This window comes from Jaculus jaculus, chromosome 1 (assembly GCF_020740685.1).
Source record: "Jaculus jaculus isolate mJacJac1 chromosome 1, mJacJac1.mat.Y.cur, whole genome shotgun sequence".
Lineage (NCBI taxonomy): Eukaryota > Metazoa > Chordata > Mammalia > Rodentia > Dipodidae > Jaculus > Jaculus jaculus.
The window spans coordinates 337,040,637-337,063,431 of NC_059102.1; the positions used below are offsets into that span (position 1 = coordinate 337,040,637).

A 22,795-nucleotide genomic window follows, 5' to 3' on the forward strand; every position below is an offset into this window, starting at 1 on the left:
TATAATCTGTATATGTATTTATATATACACACATGTACTTTAATTGACAATTTTCATATATGTTTATAATATATTTTGGTCATAATTCCTTCTCATTACTTTCTTCTGTCCCCTTCCCTCATTCCCTTTTCACCGAATCCCTTGTGTTGCCAACATTTTTCTCCAGTAGAGAGGGTGTGGAAGAGCCCATGGAAGGAGTAAATGGACCAACAGAACTTGACTGTTCTTTGGAAAAGTCCTGTGAGGCGGGCAGTGGACTTGGAGCGCATTTGCCTCCGCCTCTGGGAAAGAAGCAACTTGCAGTTGAGACTGAGGGATGGGTGCCCGGGGAGAAAGGGAATGGCATGCCCAGACTGGGCGCCTGTTTCAGACAGAAGGGCCATTCTGTCTTTCCCACTTGTAGGAACAGTGCCAATGCAGGCAGGTGGTTGTCTGGGGTGGGGGAAAAACGTGGTGTAGGTCAGGCATGGTGGTACATGCCTGTGATCTGGGCACTTGGGAAGCCGAGGCAAGGTGACCCCACATAGTGAGCGTTAGGTCAGCCTGGGCTGGAGTGCGATGCTTCTCACTCTATAATTCTACAAGTGTTTACTCGTTTCTCTCTACCCTTAACCTCTCTCGCCTGGCCTTCAGCAGGTGTTAGTGAACCAGGACGTTTTCCTGTTTGCTCTGCGCCATCTGCTGTCATTCGTGGGGGTGTTTCTTCAGGGATCATCATCCATGTCTCAGTATATTCCTCACACCAAACACCTAATTCTTTTTTTTAAATTAAATATTGTTTTTATTTATTAGAGAGAGAGAGAGAAAGAAAGGCAGACAGAGGGAAAGAGAATGGGCACACCAGGGCCTCCTGCCACTGCAAATGAACTCCAGACACATGCGCCGCCTGTACATCTGGCTTACACGGGTCCTGGGGAGTCAAACCTGGGTCCTTTGGCTTTGCAGGCAAGTGCCTTAACTGCTAAACTGTCTCTCTAGCCCCATGAACACCTGATTCTTTCAAAGAACCTAGCCTCTTCAGTTTTCACGCAGCCGCTCCTCCTGGCCGTGGCCATCCCCTGGGCACTCACGTTCTTTCCTGGTGGTGAAGCTGACCCACGTGGACTCCACACCGCCTGCCTCGTTGTGGGCCACCACTCGCAGCTGGTAGGTGGTGTGGGGCTGCAAGCCCTCGAGGCTGCTTCTGTGCCCGGGGCCCCTGTACCTTGTCTCCGTGGGGCGCGGCGCGCAGGCCCCGGGGCAGGTCTCCTGCAGCTGCAGCTCATAGCTGGACGAGCAGAAAGGACAGGGAAGGGTTCTTGAGCGCGCGTCTCAAGCACGTTAGGTTATTGTGAAAAGGCATTTTGTTTTCATGGCATCTCAAACTCTTCAATAATTCCACTTGCAGGAAACTGTTCTCCGAAACCCTGAATTAATATGGTGGGGAATGCAGGCAAAGCTACCCAGAGAAATGATAGAAAAGTCACCATGTATTACACACAAGGCCATCCACCTAGCAAGTTGTCATTTTTGCTAATAAAGCTTAGACATTTGTCTCTTTTAAGAGGAAAGGGAGAAACTGTTTTTAGAAAGAAAGAAAATCCCTTTTCTTCCGAATTATTTTGAGTGAAGTACTTCTTTGTTCTTTGAGACTCTGGCTCTCTCTTTTTTAAAATATATTTTATTCTTACTTATGTTTGAGAGAGAGAGAGAAAGAAAGAATGGGTGTACCAGGACCTTTAGCCACTGCAAACAAACTGCAGATATTTGTACCACCTTGTACATTTGGTTTATGTGGGACCTGGGGAACTGAACCTAGGTCCTTTTGTTTGGCAGGCAAGTGCATTAATCACTAAGTCATTTCTCCAACACCTTTCCTAATATTTTAAATGAGGTCAGGGCAATCGCCAGCTAACCTCGTCTCTTATGCTCCAGCCAAGGTGTGGGTAGCCCATGCTTTCAGAGAACCTCTATTGGCATGTTCTTGTACTGAATGAGAACACAGCATGGCATGGCATCTTTCTTACTTAAAGATGCTTTTGTTGGGCTGGAGATATGGCTTAGTGGTTAAGCACTTGCCTGTGAAGTCTAAGGACCTTGGTTTGAGGCTCGATTCCCCAGGACCCAGGTTGGCCAGATGCACAGGGGGGTGTGCATGCGTATGGAGTTTGTTTGCAGTGGCTGGAGGCCCTGGCATGCCCATTCTCTCTCTCTCTCTCTGCCTCTTTCTCTTTTTGTCTGTTGCTCTCAAATAAATAAATAAACAAAAAAAAAATTAAAAAAAGATGATTTTGTTGTTTACTTATCTGATTGTCAGTTTTATGATTCAAACATTTGGGTAAAACATAAGTACTCAATAAATCTACTTTAGCACAGGTAGATGGCAAGCCCTTCTTGGGGACTGTGGAGTGACTATACACGCCGTGCACACCTCCTTTTGGTTTATCAACCTTCCAACTGACCTCTGAATGACACCGTTGGGGAGTAGCGGGGGGCTCCAGCGGAAGGAGGCCATCCGTGAGGCCAGCGTCTGAACCCGTGGAGGGGACAGCCCTGAGGGCGGAGCCGGGCGAGTCCTCAGCTCCAGTGCTGGTCCTTTGCTGCAGCAGTTGAGGCAGGTGCAGGCCTCCACCCCGATGGTGTACGTGGTGAAGGGTCGCAGGTCATGGAGTGTCTGCTGGGTGGCCATGCCTTCAGACAGCTGGGGGAGAGAGGGGCAGATGAGGCAATGTCACACATCAGAGGCTCTAGAGATGCAACGAGACACTCAGTCTGCACTGAGGTTGCCCTCGGGGAATTACTGCTCCAGCCATAGAGGCACGAGTTAAAACAATACCAACTCTTTCACAACGTAGTTCTCCATAGAAGGGAGAGGTACCAGGAGACAGGAGACCTTATTTGTTATGTAAACTTAGAAACATATTATAAAAAGACACAGAAAACACAATTGTTGATTGAATTTCATGACCTTCAAAATTGTGCCTTTGCAAATAATTCATAATCTATATTTGAATTATATTTTTATCATGAACTTTTATATTCTGCCATGACAACTTTCATAGAATTTCTGCATTTAAAAATCCCCTTGAATCTTGCCTAGAATGTGCATGGCCTTAGGCTAAATCTGTGCCTGGTGCTACAAAAGTAAAAGATGATGAAGTCACATTATCATTTGCCCCAGGTGCCGTGGTTCATCCTGTATGCCCAGCATTTGGGAGGCTAAGTTAGGAGAATCCCTGAGTTGAAGCCAAGTCTACGCTAGAGTGAGACCCTGCATCACAGAATAGACCTTTCCTCCACTAAAAACAATCCCGTGGGATTGATGTCAGAGAGCAGTATGGATAGTGAGTTCATCTCTTCGTCTGTGGTTGTTGACTTTTGCAAAACCAATTGTCTTTGTAGGATTACAAACTTTTCATTTATTTGGAACAAATTTTTGGCCTCACTGTGGTTGTAGAATTCTTTGGAAAAGATCATAGAAGCTGGAAATTAATTTCCACATTGACATAAGTAACAATTAAGGAGTACTACCTGCTATTTTTAAAATGCATACAGCACTCCAAATAGAAATTATTCTGGCTTGTTAATATTATCATGTTATAAGCTTAGATAATCAAGGGTTGATTGTATTTACATCGTCTATATTTATTGAATACAAAGCCCTGTAGAAATGCTAATATTCCTTTAGCATTCCATATACACTCTTCCTGTGTGAGTTATCTTTTGAGGTTGTGTTTCGATTGCCATTCAGATTTCACAGGACTTCTCCACACCTGCCCAAATCATTCCCTAAATCGGTCTACATAATTTATCATGTAAAGTTGAGATCTACACCGTCTCTGTGTAAGCTCGTGTGATGAACTGCGGTAGTCTCCAGTCCGTTAGGATCTACCCAACCTCTATGTGAGCGTGTGTGAACGAACCGCCATAACCTCTTCGTGAGCTATGAAGGAGAGGTGTAAGCCGGGAGACGCCCCCAGTCCTCAGTCTCTTCATTTAAATGAGAGTTCCACCACTATCTCCTGTCTCCAATGCACCTCCCGGGGCTAGAGCCCTGTTCAGTGGTGGCTATGACTTCCTAGGGGCTAGAACTTTCTAGAAATACAACATTTTTATCTTTCATTAGGGCTCTGTGTGTGTCAAAATGGGGGTTCCCAGAATCTTCTTTGCTAGATATTTTCACTTTATCCCACTGTCCTTGTTGTTTGTGTGTAGTACCAGTCCTCAAGTTCTTGGCCTTTGTTTTTCTACGTTAATTTAATTTGACTCTCTATAAAGCCTTTGGTTTCTTACAGTAGTGGGGTTTTTGATACCTTCACTAACATTTCTCTCCTTGTTAAAGTTTACATATTTTCTTCTTTTTTTAAATTTTTTATTCATTTATTTGACAGAGAGAGACAGAGACAGACAGATGGTGGCGGGGGTAGGGAATAGGCACGCCATGGCATCCAGCCACTGCAAACGAACTCTAGATGCGTGTGTCACCTTGTGCATCTGGCTTACGTGGGTACTGGGGAATCAAACCTGGGTTCTTAGGCTTCACAGGCAAGCACCTTAACCATTAAGCCATCTCTTTAGCTCACACAAGGAGACTTTTAAAACACTGGACATGCTGCTAGGGAAATGGCTCAGGGGATAAAGTGCTTGAGCAAGCTTGATGCTGTGGCAGGTAATCCCAGTGTATTTAGGGTGAGAAGGGAGGCTGAGACAGGAAAATCTCTCAGAAACTGGTGGATCAAGCTAGCCTAGTGAACGTAGCAGTGAGAAATACAAGAGCCCCTTCCTCAGACAAGGCGAGAGGCAGGGACCAACCCCTGAAGTTGGCCTCTGACACCACACACAAGAGTGGATGATAAGGCTGACCAGTGATCTGACACTTTGATTCACTGCTATATCTCTAAAAGCACCACCATCCATCACTCAGAAAGCAGGACTTATAATGTTATATCACTGCACCCTCTCCATACTATTTAGAGTAAGTAATTTTATTTGTATGTTGACTGAATAAATGAACTGTAGCTCAATTCCTCCTCAGCCCTTAACATCTGCTGTTCTCTCTTCTGTTATGTCCTCTCCTGCGTCTCTGAAGGCTGGTCTCCTCCTCACCGACTCAGCTTTCACGCCACTTTCCTTACACTCCCTAACTAAAAGTAGTGACTCTCACTTCCCTACGTAATACCCTCCCAGAGATATAATTCTTAGCTTATTCATCCATATTTTACTGGTTTATCATTCTTTTTCAATGAAGACAAGAACTTTGACTGTCTTTTTTATTACTATATATCCAATGTCTAGAATAGCACCTGCCATGTAACATGTATAAATAAGTTTTCTGTATATGTTTGTGCATGTGTGCCATATAAGCGCATTCATATGTGTGTGGGCACACTGTGTAGGTGTGTGGGTGCACAGGTGCATGTGGAGGTCAAGGGCTGACACCGTGTCCTCCTCTATTGCTCACTACTGAATTGTACTGAGGCAGGGTCTCTCACTTGAACCCAGGGCTTATTGATTTGGCTAGTCCAGCTAGCCAGCTTGCCTCAGGGGATCCACTATTTCTGCCTTTTTTTTTCCTGAAGACACCATATGCAGCTGACATGTAAAATGGAATAGCATGGCTGGAAGCCAGGAGACAGTCCGTCCCCAGACAGTCAGAGCGTCTAGTGCCAGAAGGTGCTACATGGGTGACCGGGGGAAATGACCAATATCTGTCCAAGCAACTCATGGTCCAACCTACTTAGCAGCAAATAACCTGTTGTGATGCTCATACAGGTGCAATAGTGGCACACAGCCATGGTGGGAAACCAACTGCTCTTGATTCGGCTAACTGATCCCCTCAGTGGTACGAGATCCATAGCTGGAGCTGGAAAACAAGTCAGAACCATAGCCAAACATAAGCCCACTCTTCAATATCAAGCTACCATCAATCGTGGGCTACAAGAGTGCCTACACGTATTAAACTCTCTATAAAAAAGTAAGGGTTATCTCATTTATCCTGGTGCTAACTTACTCTCCGTTGGAGAATCTGCTCCTCTTTTTCAGATAGGTGTAGATCCTAAGGACATAGCCACCCCATCCTACCTCAAAAGGGCCCGGCTGAAACTAAGGAAAATTGGTGAAACAAGCAAGGGTGCTGTTTTCCTGATGAACCAGATACCAGCACAAGGGGGAAGGAGACCAACACAGAGAAAAATCAACTCCTACCAAATCAGAGAGCCAGAGCCCCAGAGGCCCCTAACACCTCATCACTGAAGCAGACCAAAAATGAACCCAACATGGCTCAGGGAAATTTTGCATAAGAGGGGGCAGAAAGAATGTCAGAGCCACATGTTGGGTCATGATATGCAGAGACATTTATCTTACCCATAACTGTGGGCTAACTCCACAATGCACGACCCATACACCTCAACAAGGAGGGGCCAACAGGGAGGGGGTAGGTCATGGATGAGCCTAATAATGGTACCAAACTGCCTGTACTTGCAGAATAAAAAATTAATTAATTAAAAAAGAGTTCACATATTTTCTGTGTTTTCTAATGGCTCAGTTGGCCTTCTCTGAAGAATCTTTCGTTCACCATAGAGGACGTGAGAGCTGGAAGATGAGAGAGAAGGGAGGGGAGGAAGCGAGCACAGCCTGGCACATGCTCTTTGGAAGAACCTTCCGGGCGTTGGCAGAAAGCCCCGCTGCTCACCACGGTGTGCGCCCCGCTGGTGTTGGAGAAGAGCCGGTAGAGGCTGATGTTGCCGTTGGGCTTCGTGGGGACGCTGATGTTGAGCACCGCTTGCGTGGAGGAGAGCGAGTGGACTGTGGGTGCTCTGAGACCTTCCGGTGGGGCAGGGCCTGTTCTACACCGCGTCCAGTTACTCGCAGTTTTTCCTGCAGAATTCACTGCCCAGACCTCCAAAGAAAATCCACAAAAGAAATCTAAGTCAAAGCACACTCAAGCTGGAAAACAAATTCAGAGCAGAGTAAGATAAACTTGTATTTTTATAATTTTGTCATCACAAAGGACCACAGAACAAGAAGGGGATGCCTTAGAGGTCCAGAAATCGACGCAGGTAAATTGAAGCCTCAAGGGAAAGTGCTCGCCTCCCTGCGTGGGGAGATGGAGTCGTTTTGTCAGCACCTGCGAAGGGATGGCTCTGCCTCTGGCATGAAACTCAGCAATTCTTAGACACTGTCTCTACCGAATCTGCATGAAAATTAAATTTCCTTTCATCAAGGAGGGAATAAACATATGGAGAGATATATAATCTTATTTATCAAGAACCATTTGTATAATTAAACACGAATATCCTAAAAGGTTGCCTTAGGTCATCATTTGCATGAGTAAGTAATTTGTAGACTGTCAGGTGCAATAGACAGAGCCGATGGATGTGTGAGTGGATAGGGTTAAATTAGGCCCAACCATGGCCCACCACACAGTGATCAATCAGAATGATAGATCGAAGTGGCAACGCGAGAAGACTGTGGGAGTGGGAGCGTTCCTTAGTAAGCGCTCACGTACAAGTCTAACAGCAGGAACGTGTTTGCTCATTGGATGTCTTTTGCTTCATGCACTTAAAATTATTTTTTACCCTAAATTTTAAAGAAGAGGTTGGAAATCTTGTTGGGTTTTGTAGCATACACGTTTCCAGTATGCAGTATTAAAAAAGTCAGGTAGAAAGTTTAAAATGTAAGCTACTTCAGAAAAAAGAAGTCAGCACTTGGAGGTGGGAGTTCAGTTTCATTTTGCTTTGCCATCCGTAACATCTTCAAGAGAAGGAACCCTAGGCCTATTTTTAATAGGTGGGACAACTCCCATTAGTGTTCTTTTGGGGGGCAGATTCCTTTGAAAAGCAAACTTCCGAGGTTGAGTTTCTGTGAAATGTCATTCTATAGTCTCTTTATGGCAAGATTGCCAGAGGACTCGCTTTTCTGATGAGATTGGGCATGCTCACGGTGGTATGGCCACAGACTGAGGGCCCACTTTCAAAAGACACAGCTAGTTTGTGTCCATAGTCAAATCTACCCTGTAAAGAGCTGTGGTTTGCAGCTAAACATTCACACGTGTCTAAATTCTCCGTTTTGTAAGTCACGTCACCTGCGGGCTGACGGGGTAGTCAGCAAAAGCAGTTGTGCGAGGCAAGGGAGGAGTCTATTGCTGGGCCCTTTTGGCAGGTGAGGAACAAAGTGACGCTGGGGAGTGCTTACGAACTTTTTCAGTGGAACAGAAGTCATGAGAGCTGAAGCTAGACTTGTGCTCTCTGGAGTACTTTTTCTAGAGGCTAAATTTGTGATTCTCCATGTCATGCACATGCAAGAACAAGAAACTCAGGGTCCTCAATCTCGAAGGACTTGTCTGGAGGCCAGGGCCTACAGTTCTGGATTGGGTAAGGTCGTTAGCTTGCAAGCATTGACAGACATGGTGAGCATACTGTTTCAGGGGGGCAGCTAAGAAAGTAAGAGCAGGTAACTGCTGCCAGGAGAGCTGGTCTTTCTCAAAGCTAGAGTCTGAGTCAAAATGCCAGCTGCTGTTGTCCCCTTTGAAATGATCAAGGCCCCTCTTATAATGGTGATGAATACAAGGTTACTGATGAAGTGAGAGCATTTTAGCCTGATGAGGAAGGGTGCTGGGCCTCAGTCAGCTCGAGACCAACCTGTGTAAGTACAAATGGGGAAGGACAGGGCCCCCTTTTATGGCATAATGAGTGGCAAGATTTGACAAGACAATATTCTTAGAAAATAAGCAAATTAAAGTGCAAATGTGCATATCAAATTCTTTGCAAAGGGGCTGGAGAGATGGCTCAGTGGGTAAGAGCACTTTCCATATAAAAGTGAAGGTATTAGGGGACCTGAGAGTAACTGAATTCAATTCCCTAGTATCCTGTAAACTACTGGGTATGGCCATGCATATCTCTGACCCCATCTGTGAGAAGCAGAGATCAGAGATAACAGAAAACACCTGAATTTTGCAACAAGGCCTGTGGTAAGGATTCCTGAAACTTCTTTATCTATCAGAAAGATCAATTTGGGTAGTGACCTCTATAAGGTGTGCCTAAAGGCAAGGGCTGCACAGGAGACTGTTTAACCAGGTCTATTGTGTCCCTTTACATTCCATTTTTGACATGCATCTGCATCTGCATATACTATGACCCTCCTCCACACACATACCACATATAAAACAAAACAAAAAAAAAGCTTCTTTGCAAAGAACAGGGCTCTATCTGGTGGTTAAGAATATGCAGAATGCTAGTTGACATTACATGGATAAAGAGGAGAAGTAGGAATCATGGTAGACAAATCTAGCAAGTTGCTAATAAAATGAGCACGTGTAGGAGATAGCAGGCATGAGATGCTGAGACAGAAAGAGAAGAAAGAAAGATGAATCATGGAAAGTACTCAGTATAGTTCTAGCCCAGAGTCATGGATATTCATTGTTCACTTTTTTCTCCTTTATTTTACCTTTTCAAGTTAGCACATAAATAGGTTCCACTATCACATTTTCATGCGCATTTATCACTGTGCTCCTCTCTGGTTTTCTCCTTGCCCCATCCTCACTGGACCTCTTCCTCCCCTTCAACTAGCCCATTTTGCTTTCATTTCATATGTATTCTGTTAGCCTTCCTGATTTTTCTCCCTCCCTCCCTTCTTTCCCTTGAGCTCCCCTTTCTACTTCCATGCCTTATAAATACACACCTCTGTAAGTGTGCACACACATATGTAAACTCATCTAGATTGTAAGCGAGATAAAAACCTGCAGTATTTGTGTCTCTGTGTCTGGCTTATTACACTCAACATAATGCCGTCCAGGTCTGTCCATTTTTCTGCAGATGTCATGGCTTCATTTTTCTTTACAGCTGAATAAAATTCGATGTTGTGTATATATTCATAGACCTTAGTCATCCTTCTGTTGACAGACATCTGGGCTGGTTCCATTTCCTAACTACAGGAACTAATACTGCTACCAATGTGGACGTGCAGGTATCTGTGGTGTGTTGATTTACAGTCCTTTGGGTGTACACTCAGGAGTGGTTGATCATTTCTCATACACCATCATATTTTATCTGGAGATTTTATATGGAGATAGTACTAATGTCCATGCCTTCCTATGTTACAGGCTTTTGACCAGATGCAATTCTCTTTTCAAAATGTGAGGTAATCCACTGCATTTAAAAAAATGCAAGTGGGCCTCAGTGTTACAGTGTTTTGCTGCAGTTTTAGAATACTATCTTCTAAAAACTAAGCAACATAAAATTCCCTGTCACTAATGGGGACTGTGTGTAGGATATAGTGGGGTTTTTTTTTTGTTGTTGTTTTTTGTCTTTGACAGGAGACCTTCAAACCACATCGCTATTTCCCTAGACTTTCTTTTTAGTATTCAATCAATTTGAGATCAAAATAGCATCCATATAAATCAACATGCTTATGCAAAGTAGGATCAGCCTATTTACATGAGCTACTGAGAAAATGAAGCAGTTACAAAGATGGGAAAGGCAACAGAGACAGCGAGACATTGGATTTCACAAAACTTGTGCCACGAGGCTATGTCCTGGTGCCTCGTTTATGAAAAACACCAGAGGAAAAGGGAGAGAATCTTTGAATGATGACATTTGTTTTTCTTTATTGCCTATCTCTCCCTCTTCCACTCCTTCTTCCTTAAACTGTAAAAAAAAAAAAAATTCATCACCCAAAATTCACAGTGGATTGTTGGCCATGTCCAGCTGAGTAACACATGCACTTCAGGGTTCAAAGTCAAAACACACAGATTGTGTCTATGATTTATTTTCAGTAACAGTATATCAAACTTTGGCAAAATTTTACAGGGGGGTGCTATGGTTTGAATTTTAAATGTCCCCCAAAAGTTTACATATTAAAGATGTGGTTCCCAATACACCAGTGTTCACATCTTTTGAGAATGGTTGGATCATGACAACCCTGACCTCATGAATAGATCAACCCATTTATTGATTCAGAACATAATGGGATATCAGAATTTCATGGAAGATTTAGGAGGTGAGGCATAGTTGGAAATAGACCACTGGGGCATGCATTTGAAGGGTAGCTTTTGTCATTAACATCCTAGTGTCCTCTCCTCTCCTCCCTTAGGCCTCTTCCCTCCTCCTCTTCTTCCCCTTCTTGTTCCTCCTCCCTCTCCTCCTCCTCCTGTTCTTCTCTCTTTCTCTTTCTGTCTTTGTGTGCTCCTCCCTCTCCTGGTGGCCATGACACGGACATCTTGCTCCACTGTGCCCTCTTCATCATGATGCTCTCATTCTCCACAGGCCCAAAACTGAAAAGCTAACTGGGACTGGGGAGATTGCTCAGTGGTTAAAGTGCTTGCCTGCAAAGCCTAACTACTGGCAGTTCAATTCCCCGGTACCTGTGTACATCCAGATGCACAAAACAGTGCATGCCTCTGGAGTTTGCAGCGGTACTACTACTACCCTGGCATGCCCATTCTCTCTCTGTGTGTCTCTTTCTTTCTCTCTCTACTTAGAAATAAAGACATAAAATGTTTTGTTCTTTTCTAAAAATTTCCTGACTTAGTCTTATTTATTTATTTATGAGAGAGAGAGAGACAGAGAGAGAGGGAGGAAGAGAGAGAATGGGTATGCCAGGGCCTATAGCCACTGCAAACGAATTCCAGATGCATGTGCCACCATGCGCATCTGGCTTACGTGGGTCCTGGAGAATTGAACCTACGTCCTTAGGCTATGCAGGCAAGCTCCTTAACTGCTAGCCATCTCTCCAGGGCCCCCCTTTTTGTAATGAGCTAACTGATCATGGGCAGAAACTTCTGAAATTGAAATAAAAATAAATATTTCCTCCCATAAGTTATTTTTCTCAGGAATTTTGTCACAGTGGCACAATGTAAACATAGGTGGAAAAAGTAAAAAATCTTGCACAGCATATTTTGAGCAATATGATCTGATTTAATAAGTTATTTTATTTTTGTTTCTTTGGTGTTGAAGGACTGAATTTAGAACTTGTCACTTGTTACAGAAATGGAGACTATGGTTCTTATCATAGGTGAGGAAAGGTGTCACATGTTTCTTCCTTACATGGTTATGTTCTATTTATCTATCTATTTATCTCTGTCTCTATATATCTATCATCTATCTATCTATACATCTATCATCTATACCTCTCTCTGTATCACGTATCAGTTTTCTTTCTATCATTCTATCTCCATTTCACTCTTTTCTGTCTCTGTCATCTATCATCCATCATATCATGTATCATCTTTGCCTTTATTATCTATCATCTGGCTCTGTCTCATCTATCTTCTAAGTATCTTCTGTCTTCTATCTCTAGCTTTCTGGCAGTTATCTATTAACATACCTACCTACCTACCTGCCTACCTATGTACTAGATGGGGACATATTGCTCAAAGATTCCCATGCAATAGCTGCACCTTTCTCTGCACATGTTAGCTTTGTGTTACAGTGACAAAATTTAAGTTTGGTGAACATTTGGCATGTGTATAAGCAATTGTACATAAAATCATGTCAGAAGTATGAAGTTCCCAATAAGGAACCGTTAAAAGGGGCTGACTAGATAGGCGTCACAACAATCTAGCCTAGGGAGAGATTTAAGCAAAACCACAGCAAAATAAACTCTTTCTCCAAAAAGTGAAGGTGTATAGGTTTTTTTATCAGCCATACAGAGAAACAGGAGAGACTAAGACCTGTCAGAAAGGAGGAAAATAGCCAGAATTTAGTCAGGTGCTTGTGAACCTGGGCCTTATCCTGTGGTGCCCAGTGGCAGGAGCAGAGACCAAACAAGGGGATTTTACAGCCTCATCAACCTCCTTGCAAAGCTAAGAAACCTGAAGGGGAGACAGCAGAGACTAGCTGAGGAGGTGCTGAAGAGGCAAAGGCAGGCCCAGCTGAGCAGTTCCAGTATAACTCCAGACTTTCTCACCCTCCCAAACCCCAACTGACAGTAGTGAGACCCCCCAGAGAGTGCATTCAGCTCCCAGAGGCAGGACATCCCGCACAGCTTATCAGAACACCAGATTCACAGCTCATCACAGAAGGATCGAGGTAGGACCGAAGCACTGGTGAGATTTGAAGCCAAAAGGTAATGAGACCCACTGACAAAAAAGCAGGTACATAGGCCTGCACTGGAAGTGCTAATCTCTCTTTCCATGTCAGGCAGGGTTATAGGTTAAATATTCTTGGTTGGCTTTACCATTCTCAATTAAGCTGTATTTGGGGGTTGACTATTGTTGCCTTTGATGCTTTCAGATTCTTAGGGCCTTTGTCTGTTTCTTCTGTCATATTGGGGGGCAGGGTCTGATTCACACCCAGGTTGACCTGGAACCCATTTCAGAACAGAAGTCTCAGCCTCCCATCTGACAGGAATAAGTGTGTAGAGAAGCACACACCCTTGGGGAATGTGGCTCTATAAGGTTACCTGTTTCAGTCCTCACCCTTGCATGGGACAAATGGACCTAACAGATATCTACAGAGAATTTCATTCAAATGCCAAAGTGTGTACATGGAACATTCTCTAAAACTGACCATACATTAGGACACAAAGAAAATCTTAACAAATACCGGAAAAACGGAAATAATCTGTTGTATTCTATCTGACCACAATGGTATCAAAATACAAATCAGCAACAAGAAAATCTACAGAGAATTCACAAGTTCTTGGAGACTAAACAGTACACTATTGAATGATGAACCGGTCATTAAAATAAAAAAGGAAATAAATTAATCCGTAGAATCAAATGATGATGAGAATACAGCATACCAAAACCTTTGTGACACAATGAAAGTGGTCCTAAGAGGGAAAATTATAGCTCTAAGTGCCTATATTAAGAAATTAGTGAGTTCACAAGTACACAATTTAATGGTGCATCTTAAGGCTTTGGAAAAGAGCAAGGCAAACCAAAAATCAGTAGGCGGGAAGAAATAAAGATTAGGGCAGAAATTAATGAAATAGAACCCCCCCCAAATCCAAGGAGTCAATGAAACAGAGTTGGTTCTTTGAAAGGATAAACAAGATTGATAAGCCCTTAACAAATCTGACCAGAAGAAAAAGAGACAAAAATTAATAAAATTAGAGAGGCATCTTTACAACAGATGCAAAAGAAATTCGGAAAATCACAAGGACATACTTTAAGAATATATATGCCTCTAAGTTTGAAAGTCTGAAAGAAATGGATATTTTCCTTGATTTATATGACCTACCAAAATTAAATTAAGATGAGATAAACTATTTAAATGGACCTATAACAAGTATGGAGATCCAAGTGGTTAGAAAAAGTCTTCCAACTAAAAAAGTCCACTCCTACATGGATTCACTGGTAAATTTTACCAGACCTTCATGGAAGGACTAACACTACTGCTTCTAAATTTTTCCATGAAATAGAAAAGGAAGGAATCCTACCAAACTTTTTCTGTGAAGCCAGCATCACCCTGATACCAAAACCAGACAAAGACAGAACAACATAAAAGATAATTACAGACCAATCTCCCTCATGTACATAGATGCCAAAGTTCTCAATAAAATATTGGCAATCAGAATATAATATTATATAAGAAAGATTATTCACCCTGACCAAGACAGCTTTATCCCAGAGATGCAGGGATGTTTCAACATATGTAAATCAATAAATGTAATATACCATATAAATGCACAGAAGGACAAAAACCACATGATCATCTTAATAGGTGCAGAAAAGCATTGGACAAAATTCAACTTCTCTTCATGGTAAAAGTTCTACAGAAACTGGGAATAGAAGGAACATATCTCAACATAATAAAAGCTATTTATGACAAACCTACAGCCAACATAATACTAAATGGGGAAACTCTTGAAGTTTTTCCACTAAATTCAGGAACAAGACAAGGCTTCCACTTTCCCCACTGTTATTTAAAATAGTACTGAAAGTGTTAGCTATAGCAATAAGGCAAGAGACACTCATAAAAGGGATACAACTTGGAAAGGAAGTGATCAAATTTATCATTATTTGCCAATGACATGATTCTATACATAAAGGACCCTAAAGCCTCTACCAGCAAACTATTAGAGTTGATAAGCACTTTTAGCAATGTAGCAGGATACAAAATAAACACACAGGAATCAGTAGTTTTCCTATAGACTAACAACAAACAGGCAGAGGATGAAATCAGGGAATCTTTCCATTCACAATTGCCACAAAAAAGTATCTTTGATTAAATCTAACCAAGGAAGTGAAGGATCTCTACAATGATAACTTTAAAACACTCAAGCAAGAAATTGCAGAAAACACTAGGAAATGGAAAGACATTCCATGTTTTTGGATTGGAAGAATCAATATTGTGAAAATGTTAATATTACCAAAAGCAATCTACACATTTAATGCAATCCCCATTAAAATTCAAATGGCATTCTTCACAGAAATAGAAAAACACAATCCTAAAATTCATTGGGAAGCAAAAAAACCTTGAATAACCAAAACAATTTTGAACAACAAAAGTAAGGCTGGTGGTATCACCATACCTGCTTTTAAGCTATATTACAAAACCGTAGTAACAAAAACAGCATGGTACTTGCACAAAGACAGACATGCAGATCAATAGAACAGAAAAGAGGACCCAGATGTTAACCCAGACAGCTACAGCCATCTGATTTTTGATAAAAATGCCAAAAATATTCATTGGAGAAGAGACAGCCTCTTTAACAAGTGGTGCTGGGAGAACTGGATATCTATATGTAGAAAGATGAAAATAGATCCGTGTCTTTCTTCAAGCACAAGAATCAAGTCCAAATGGATCAGGCACCTTAATATCAGACCTGAAACTCTGAAACCGCTAGAGGGAAAGGTAGGGGAAACCCTTCAACATATTGACTAGGCAATAAGTTTCTGAATATAACCCCAATTACTCAGGGGAAAAAAACAATAACACTAATCAAATAGTGGGATCTCATGAAATTACAAAGCTTTTGTATAGCAAAGGACACTGTGAATAGGGCAAAAGGACAACCTACAGAATGGGAGAAAATCTTTGCCAGCTACACGTTTGACAGGGGATTAATATCCAGAATATGCAAAGAACATAAAAAACAAAACAATAAGAAATCAAACAGCCCAATTAAAAAGTGGGCCATGCAACTAAATAAGAGACTTCTTAAAGGAAGAAATACAGGTGACATATAAACATCTAAGAAAATGTTCTACATCCTTAGCCATCAGGAAAATGCAAATTAAAACTACTTTGAGATTCCATCTCACTTCTGTCAGAATGGTTATCATCAAGAACACAGATGACAATAAATGTTGGTGAAGATGTGGGTAAAGTGGAACCCTTCTACACTGTTGGTGGGAATTTAGTCTGGTACAGCCATCATGGAAATCAGTGTGGAGGTTCTTGACACAGCTAAAAATAGATTTACCATATGATCCAGCTATAGCACTCCTAGGCATATATCCTAATGACGCTTCTCCCTGTCTTAGAGATACCTGCACAACTATGTTTATTGCTACTCCATTCACAATAGCTAGGCAATGGAACCAGCCTAGATATCCCTCAATAAATGAATAGATTATAAAGATATGGTACATTTACACAATGGGGTCCTATTCAGGAATAAGCAAAAAGGGAATTATGCAATTTACCGGGAAATGGATGGATCTGGATAGGATTATACTAAATGAGCTAACCCAGGCTCAGAAAGCCAAACATCACATGTTCTTTCTCATTTGTGGATCCTAGCTACAAATGTTTAGACTTGTGAGTTAGCTATAACCAGAAATCGATAGCAGAGGCCAGTAAGCTAGAAGAATGCTATAGGGGTGGGGGGGGAGGGAAGGACTTTAGGAGATGGTACTGTGTATACATAAGTAGAAGAACAGAGGGAGTGGAAAGGCCTAAGTGTGGCCAGGGGAAGAGACTGAGTAAGAGAAAGGTGGGGGGGAGGGCCAATAAAAATTCAAGATATTCTGAATAAGACATATGAAAGCCTACTTTTCTGGATAATGGCACATCCAACAGCCATATATTGCTACTACAAAATTTTCAGTGTCAGGAATGGGATACCTTTCAGTGAGTTTTTGGCCAGGGAGGTCCCTGTTGCTTACAAAAATTACAGGCTATTGCCAAGGCCATTGGTTTCCCATGAGTTACAGATAGTAAGACCCTATTGCTGAAGACTTCACATGTCTGGGCAGTAAGGTCACTGAGAAGTCAAGCTGGGGTTGAGCTGAAAACCTCCTTGTAGATCAGCCAACAGAAAGCTGGAAAAAGCTGCACTGCATGCCGCCCTGTGGGAGATAGACATCATCAGCAGTGAAAACAGTGGGCACTGGAAGCCTCAAGTTTAGGCAGACAGGCCAAATGACTGAACGGGTGCAATAGTGGCATGTCTGCTCTGGGGAAAACCAACTGCTCTCTAATTGGACTGGAGACCCCCCTCTATGGGAAGGAATACATGCATGGTACTGAAAACCTAATAAAAAGCCTATGGCATGGGAGGTCATGAATCTTAGAGGTATAAAGCCTGCTCTTATCTGGCTAAATGCATATATTATTCTCACAAAACTGTCCTGAAAGCACTATACTTAATGTTCATATTCATATATTAGTGGTACTCTCACTTTTGATTAGAGAAGCTTCTCTTTTCAAATGGCAGATACCACTGGGATGACCCAAAGGCAACACAGTGCTGAGAAGTGCCAGAGGAGTTTCCACACTGAGACATCTCTATCACACCCTCCAAGGCACAGGGTCCACTGCAGAAGAGGTGGAGGAAAGAATGTAAGAGCCAATAAAGGACACCACTCCTTACATACAACTGTCCAGACATAAATTGGCCTTTATATCCATGACCTTACAGTGCCCAGCAATACCTTCACAAGACCCTCACAATAGGAGAAAAAGATGATGACGTCAAAATAAAAGAGAGATTAATGGAGAGAGGGAAGGGATATGATGGAGAGTGGAGTGGTGAAGGGGAAAGTCGGGGGAGGGGATGGAATTATCATGGTTTATTGTCGGTAAATATAGAAGTTTTCAATAAAATACTGTAAAAAAGGGTTGACTAACTTATACTATTCTTTTTCTTTTTTTATTTATAGATTTTTGGGACTATAAAAAATTACAGTGCAAGATATCATAGGAACTATAGGTTAATTACTCTTAATAAATATAAAATATCTAAAATGTTTAAGCATAGATTCTGTGCTTGGTTAGCAAAATAGTTTTATATTGTCAGTTTAATCAACTATTGAAATAAACAAACATTTCTATTTTCATTGTAATATATTTATGATCCTAACTAGTATCACTTTATGCTTATTATCCATTAAGAATATGAAATTATACTTTAATTGGCTCATTTTCCTCAAAGGACTAATTACTGTATTTTGCTTTAAATAATTTTAAATGCATGAAATGTCAACATCTGTCAATAAGCTGACTGCTATGAATATCATAAGCTTAATTACTTGTCTTCCTTTGAAAACTAAACTTGTCTTTGAGAAGAGTTGTCAAGAAGTGCTCTTGGGAAATGATCTTCAAAATCATTTTGGATCCCCGGGTTGAAAAGTCTGTCCAGATGTACTGGTCCAGCATCCTCAAAACCATGTTTGGTCTCTAGCAGCTTTTCTGGTGAGACCACTTTGGAGCCTGCTCCCTGATCATATCTCCAGCCCATTCTTGTGCTCATATTATTGAGATTCTTGTGTGCATGTTACTTATTTGGGAAGCACAATGAGCTACTCTGTAGAACCAGGCAGACACTAGCGTTTTCCAGCTTTTCTCAACGTGAAGTCTCTTTGGAGTTGTGCTTTACTTTCAGTCTTTCAAATGAACCTCAATATGTTTCTCTGTGTGTTATATCTGCAATAGTTTTTTTCTGAAACTCTTGGCTGTGTTTATCACAGTTGCAAGTAGAAGTCAAATTTACTTTGTGTTACCATTGTCTCCTTGCTTTCACTTCTTTAATTAATTAATTAATTAGTTTATTTATTTATTAGAGAGAGAGAAAACACAGGCACCAGGGCCAGTTGTCATTGTAAATGAACTCCAGATGATAGTGGCACTCTGTGCATCTGGCTTTACATGAGGAATCAAATCTGGGCCATCAGGCATTACAAGCAAGTACCTTTAACTGCCAAGCCATCTCTGCAGCCCTGCTTTCACCTCTTAACCTTTGACATTTGTGGACCTTGCTGGGTTTGTCTTTTTTCTTGCTGACCAGATCAAAATGATACCTAATGCTCCAAATTCTTCTCAACCCAACATATCTCCTTTGTATGTGGTTCTAGGAGAATATCCAGATCTTTGAGTAGAAGTATGGTGATAATTTGCACAGAGATCAGAGGAGGGAAACGCATGGGTGGTCTTGGGGTGCTAACATCAACACCCCAATAATTTCTCAGTAGTGACTTCTATACCTAACAAAGAAGTTGTCACTTTACTGCTCTACCTCAGTGGCTGGAAAGACCCTTCTTTCTGAAATAGCTTCTTCCTCAGGACTGAGCTTTGCCCTTTGGAGCCTTAGTGCAAGATGAAATTGTTAATGTAACTTCAAAGGGGGTTCCCCTGTCATAATTTGCCTTTATCACAAGAAAAATACCCTTAATTGCAAAAAAATAATTCTAGGATTCTTCTGGCTGAAATAATGCAAGTCTTGCTGCAAGTCAGGGAGCAGCCTTAGTGCTGGGCTTTAATCCGCCAGCACGCAGCTGTGCTCTCCTGACCTTGTGTTTGCCATCGTCGTTGTTATCCACATCGAGATGCAAGACGGAAACAAGCAAGCTCCAAAACCTTCTCACTTGTTGGCTCCTGCAGGACTTGGTGGGGGTTGGCCTGGTCCTGGAGCGGTTGGAGACTTTTCTCTGTCTCTGTCCAGGATGCTTGGTTTTACAGTTTTGAGCTTTGTGCCAGTTCTGTAATATTCTATAACATGTTTCTTTATGGAATAAAGATAAGTTTTTTATTTTTATTTTTATTTTATTTATTTATTTATTTTTAGGTAGGGTCTCACTCTAGCTCAGGCTGACCTGGAATTCACTATGTAGTTTCAGGGTGGCCTTGAACTCACAGCGATCATCCTATCTCTGCCTCCTGAATGCTGGGATTAAAGGTGTGTGCCACTATGCCAGGCTTAAGGATAGGTTTTGATTACAAAGCATTTCAAGGGCTGGAGAGCTGGAACAGCAGTTAAGGCACTTGCCTGCAAGGCTAGAGGACTCAGGTTCGATCCCCCAGGACCCACATAAGCCACATGCCCAAGATGGCACATGTGTTTGGAGTTTGTTTGCAGCAGCTGGAGGCACACACACTCTCTCTCTATCTGCCTCTTTCTCTCTTTCAAATAAATAAATAATGGCTCAGGGGAAAAAGGTGCTTGCATAAAAGCCCGACAGCCTGGGTTTGCTTCCCCAGTATCTATGTAAAGCCAGAGAAGCACAAACTGGAAAATGCATCTGGAGTTTGCTAGAAGTGGCTGAAGGCCACATTCTCTCTCTTTCTTGATGTCTCTCTCTCTCTCTCTTTTTGCAAACAAAAAATTGTAAGAGCATTTCAAGGCCTGGGGAGATAGCTAAATTGGTAAAGCTGCTTGCTTGCAAAGCCTAATGGCCTGGGTTCAATTCCTCAGTACCCATGTGAAGCCAGATACACAAAGTGTTACATATATCTTCGGTTCATTTTCAGAGGCAAAAAGTCCTGACACACCCATTTTCTTTCTGTGCTTGTAAATAAATAAGTACACAACACATTTTAAGGGCTGTGGGTAAAGTTCTGCACAAGCATGAGGACCTGAGTTTGGAAATTGAGCCTGGGTTGTCAGGCTTTGCAGGCAAGCACCTTAACTGCTGTGCCGTCTCTCCTGTCAAGGACCTGAGTTTGGATTCTCAGCACCTACATAAAAGCCAGGCCTGCGGGGTGCACCAATGATCCTAGTGCCAGGGAAGCAGACAGGAGGCCCCCTGGCATCACTCACTAGCTGCTTCAGCTGAGTCCGTGAGCTCCAGATTCAGTGAGACAACCTTTCTCAAAAACCTAGGTGGAGGGTGATTGAAGAAGACTCTTGACTGACCTCTGCACCCACCCTCCACCGGCACAAACATGCACACACCCACGTACATGAATCCCCCCCACAACAAACATCTCCGCATGAAGCGCCCATACATATGAACACATATACACATGTGCATCCACATGTATCAGGACACACATATACACACACACTACACATATGCAAAGATAAGTAATAAAAAACAATAAAAAAAGCTTTTGGATGATACTGAGGACAAGTTCATTTCTTGCATCACTTAGGCGACAGCCTCACTGTTTATACAAACTGGAGAATGCAAATATATTTTCTTAACAATTCCTATCAGGAAAAAAGAAATACATGAACAGCTATGCCAGTAATTAATCAGTAGAGTAAACAGGTTGCATGTTAACAGGCAAACAATTAAATTATTTGTTTCCTAGGGGCATGGAATGTGATTGTTATCATACTCCCATGAGAGAGACAAATAGATATTAAAAAGGTCTTTCCAATACCTGTATTGGCTCAGGCCAACAGCTAATTCAATAGATTCGATCCCAACCACCACTTCTTTCACTGCTCTTGATTTATGAGTTTGGCTGCACTTAACCATCACTCACTGCAGTTTGTTCTCCAGTGCTCATAAATTATGCCTCATAAATAAAAAGATACAATCAAGAAAATCATATCAAGTCATCTACAACCTTGGACTGCATTTTCCCTTGGCATTCACTCTAATGCTTTTTTAAAGGGTGGCTTGCTGTGGGTTTTGACTATGTTTGAATAGCAGTACTCCAGCATGGGCTCTGCCAGAACTGTGGCCACAGAGGCTCATGACAGCAAAAAGAAGGCAATAAATCTAAAATTACATGATTACAAGACTATCTCACGAGCGGCCTGCAGGCTCCCGCCACGAAGGAGGGTCTTGCGGAAGAGCTCTGTGGCTGGCTGCCTCGCTGTCTACCTGTCTGGTCTTCTTTCATCATCAAATGGACTTCCTTCAGCCCTCTGTTTGCACGGCACTGTGCTGGGTCTGTGAGCCATGCTTTTGCAGATAAGGTCTTTGCATTCCAGATTCCTTTTATCTGAACCACTTTGAATCAGGCAAGATAGAACACGGTTTTAATTGAATTCTGTGACACCCAGGGAAGAAGGGTGCAATCAGGACATTGTCTTGCTTTCTACTGGTGTGTTTGAAATTCAGAAATGTGAAGTTACTAAAGAAATCACAAGGCATTTCTGGTGTTAGAAATAGGCGTGTTCTGTCATTACTGCTGAGTCACCTGCCACACTTGCCGTAGTCGCTCAATAGATGCGAATATAACTGTTCTGAACTATGAGGTAGGAAAACTGGCCCAAATGGAGTGGGAAACACTGAAATTACTCTACAATTTTATAAGGAAAGGAGGGGGAGATGAATGCATTTATAAACAGTTTGCTAAGGCTTTGAACGCCTAAGAGTTGTATATACATGCAGTTTGGAACAATGTGTGGAAGCATTGAAGAACAGACTTTGGCATCTGAGTCTCAACACCCAAACCCGAGTCCTTCAACTTCCTCTCTAGGCCACATTTCAGCTTTACCTCACCTTAGACTGCTCACATGTGAAATGGTGTTAGTAATAACACTCGTCTCCAGGGCTTGTGGTGAGTACATGCAAAACTTTCTTTTTATTTTAATTTTTGCTTATTTTTTTTTATTTTAGGGTGACAGACTGAGAAAGAGGGAGAAAGAGAGAGAGAGAGAGAGAGAGAGAGAGAGAATGGGTGCACCAGGGTTTCCAGCCACTACAAATGAACTCCAGATGCATGTGCCCCCCTGTGCATCTGGGTAACGTGGA

General features: G+C 42.1%; 1 protein-coding gene across 1 annotated transcript in view; it reads right to left on the reverse strand.

The window, feature by feature from the left end:
- The window catches only part of Ush2a (usherin), a 755,222-nt gene that overhangs the window by 14,673 nt on the left and 717,754 nt on the right, over positions 1 to 22,795 (reverse strand). The window contains exons 64-66 of the mRNA XM_004672003.2: positions 6,671 to 6,877; positions 2,442 to 2,680; positions 1,071 to 1,267 (exon numbers count right to left, since the gene is read on the reverse strand). Of these exons, the coding sequence (XP_004672060.2) occupies positions 1,071 to 1,267; positions 2,442 to 2,680; positions 6,671 to 6,877 (643 nt within the window). The remainder of the gene's footprint in view (positions 1 to 1,070; positions 1,268 to 2,441; positions 2,681 to 6,670; positions 6,878 to 22,795) is intronic.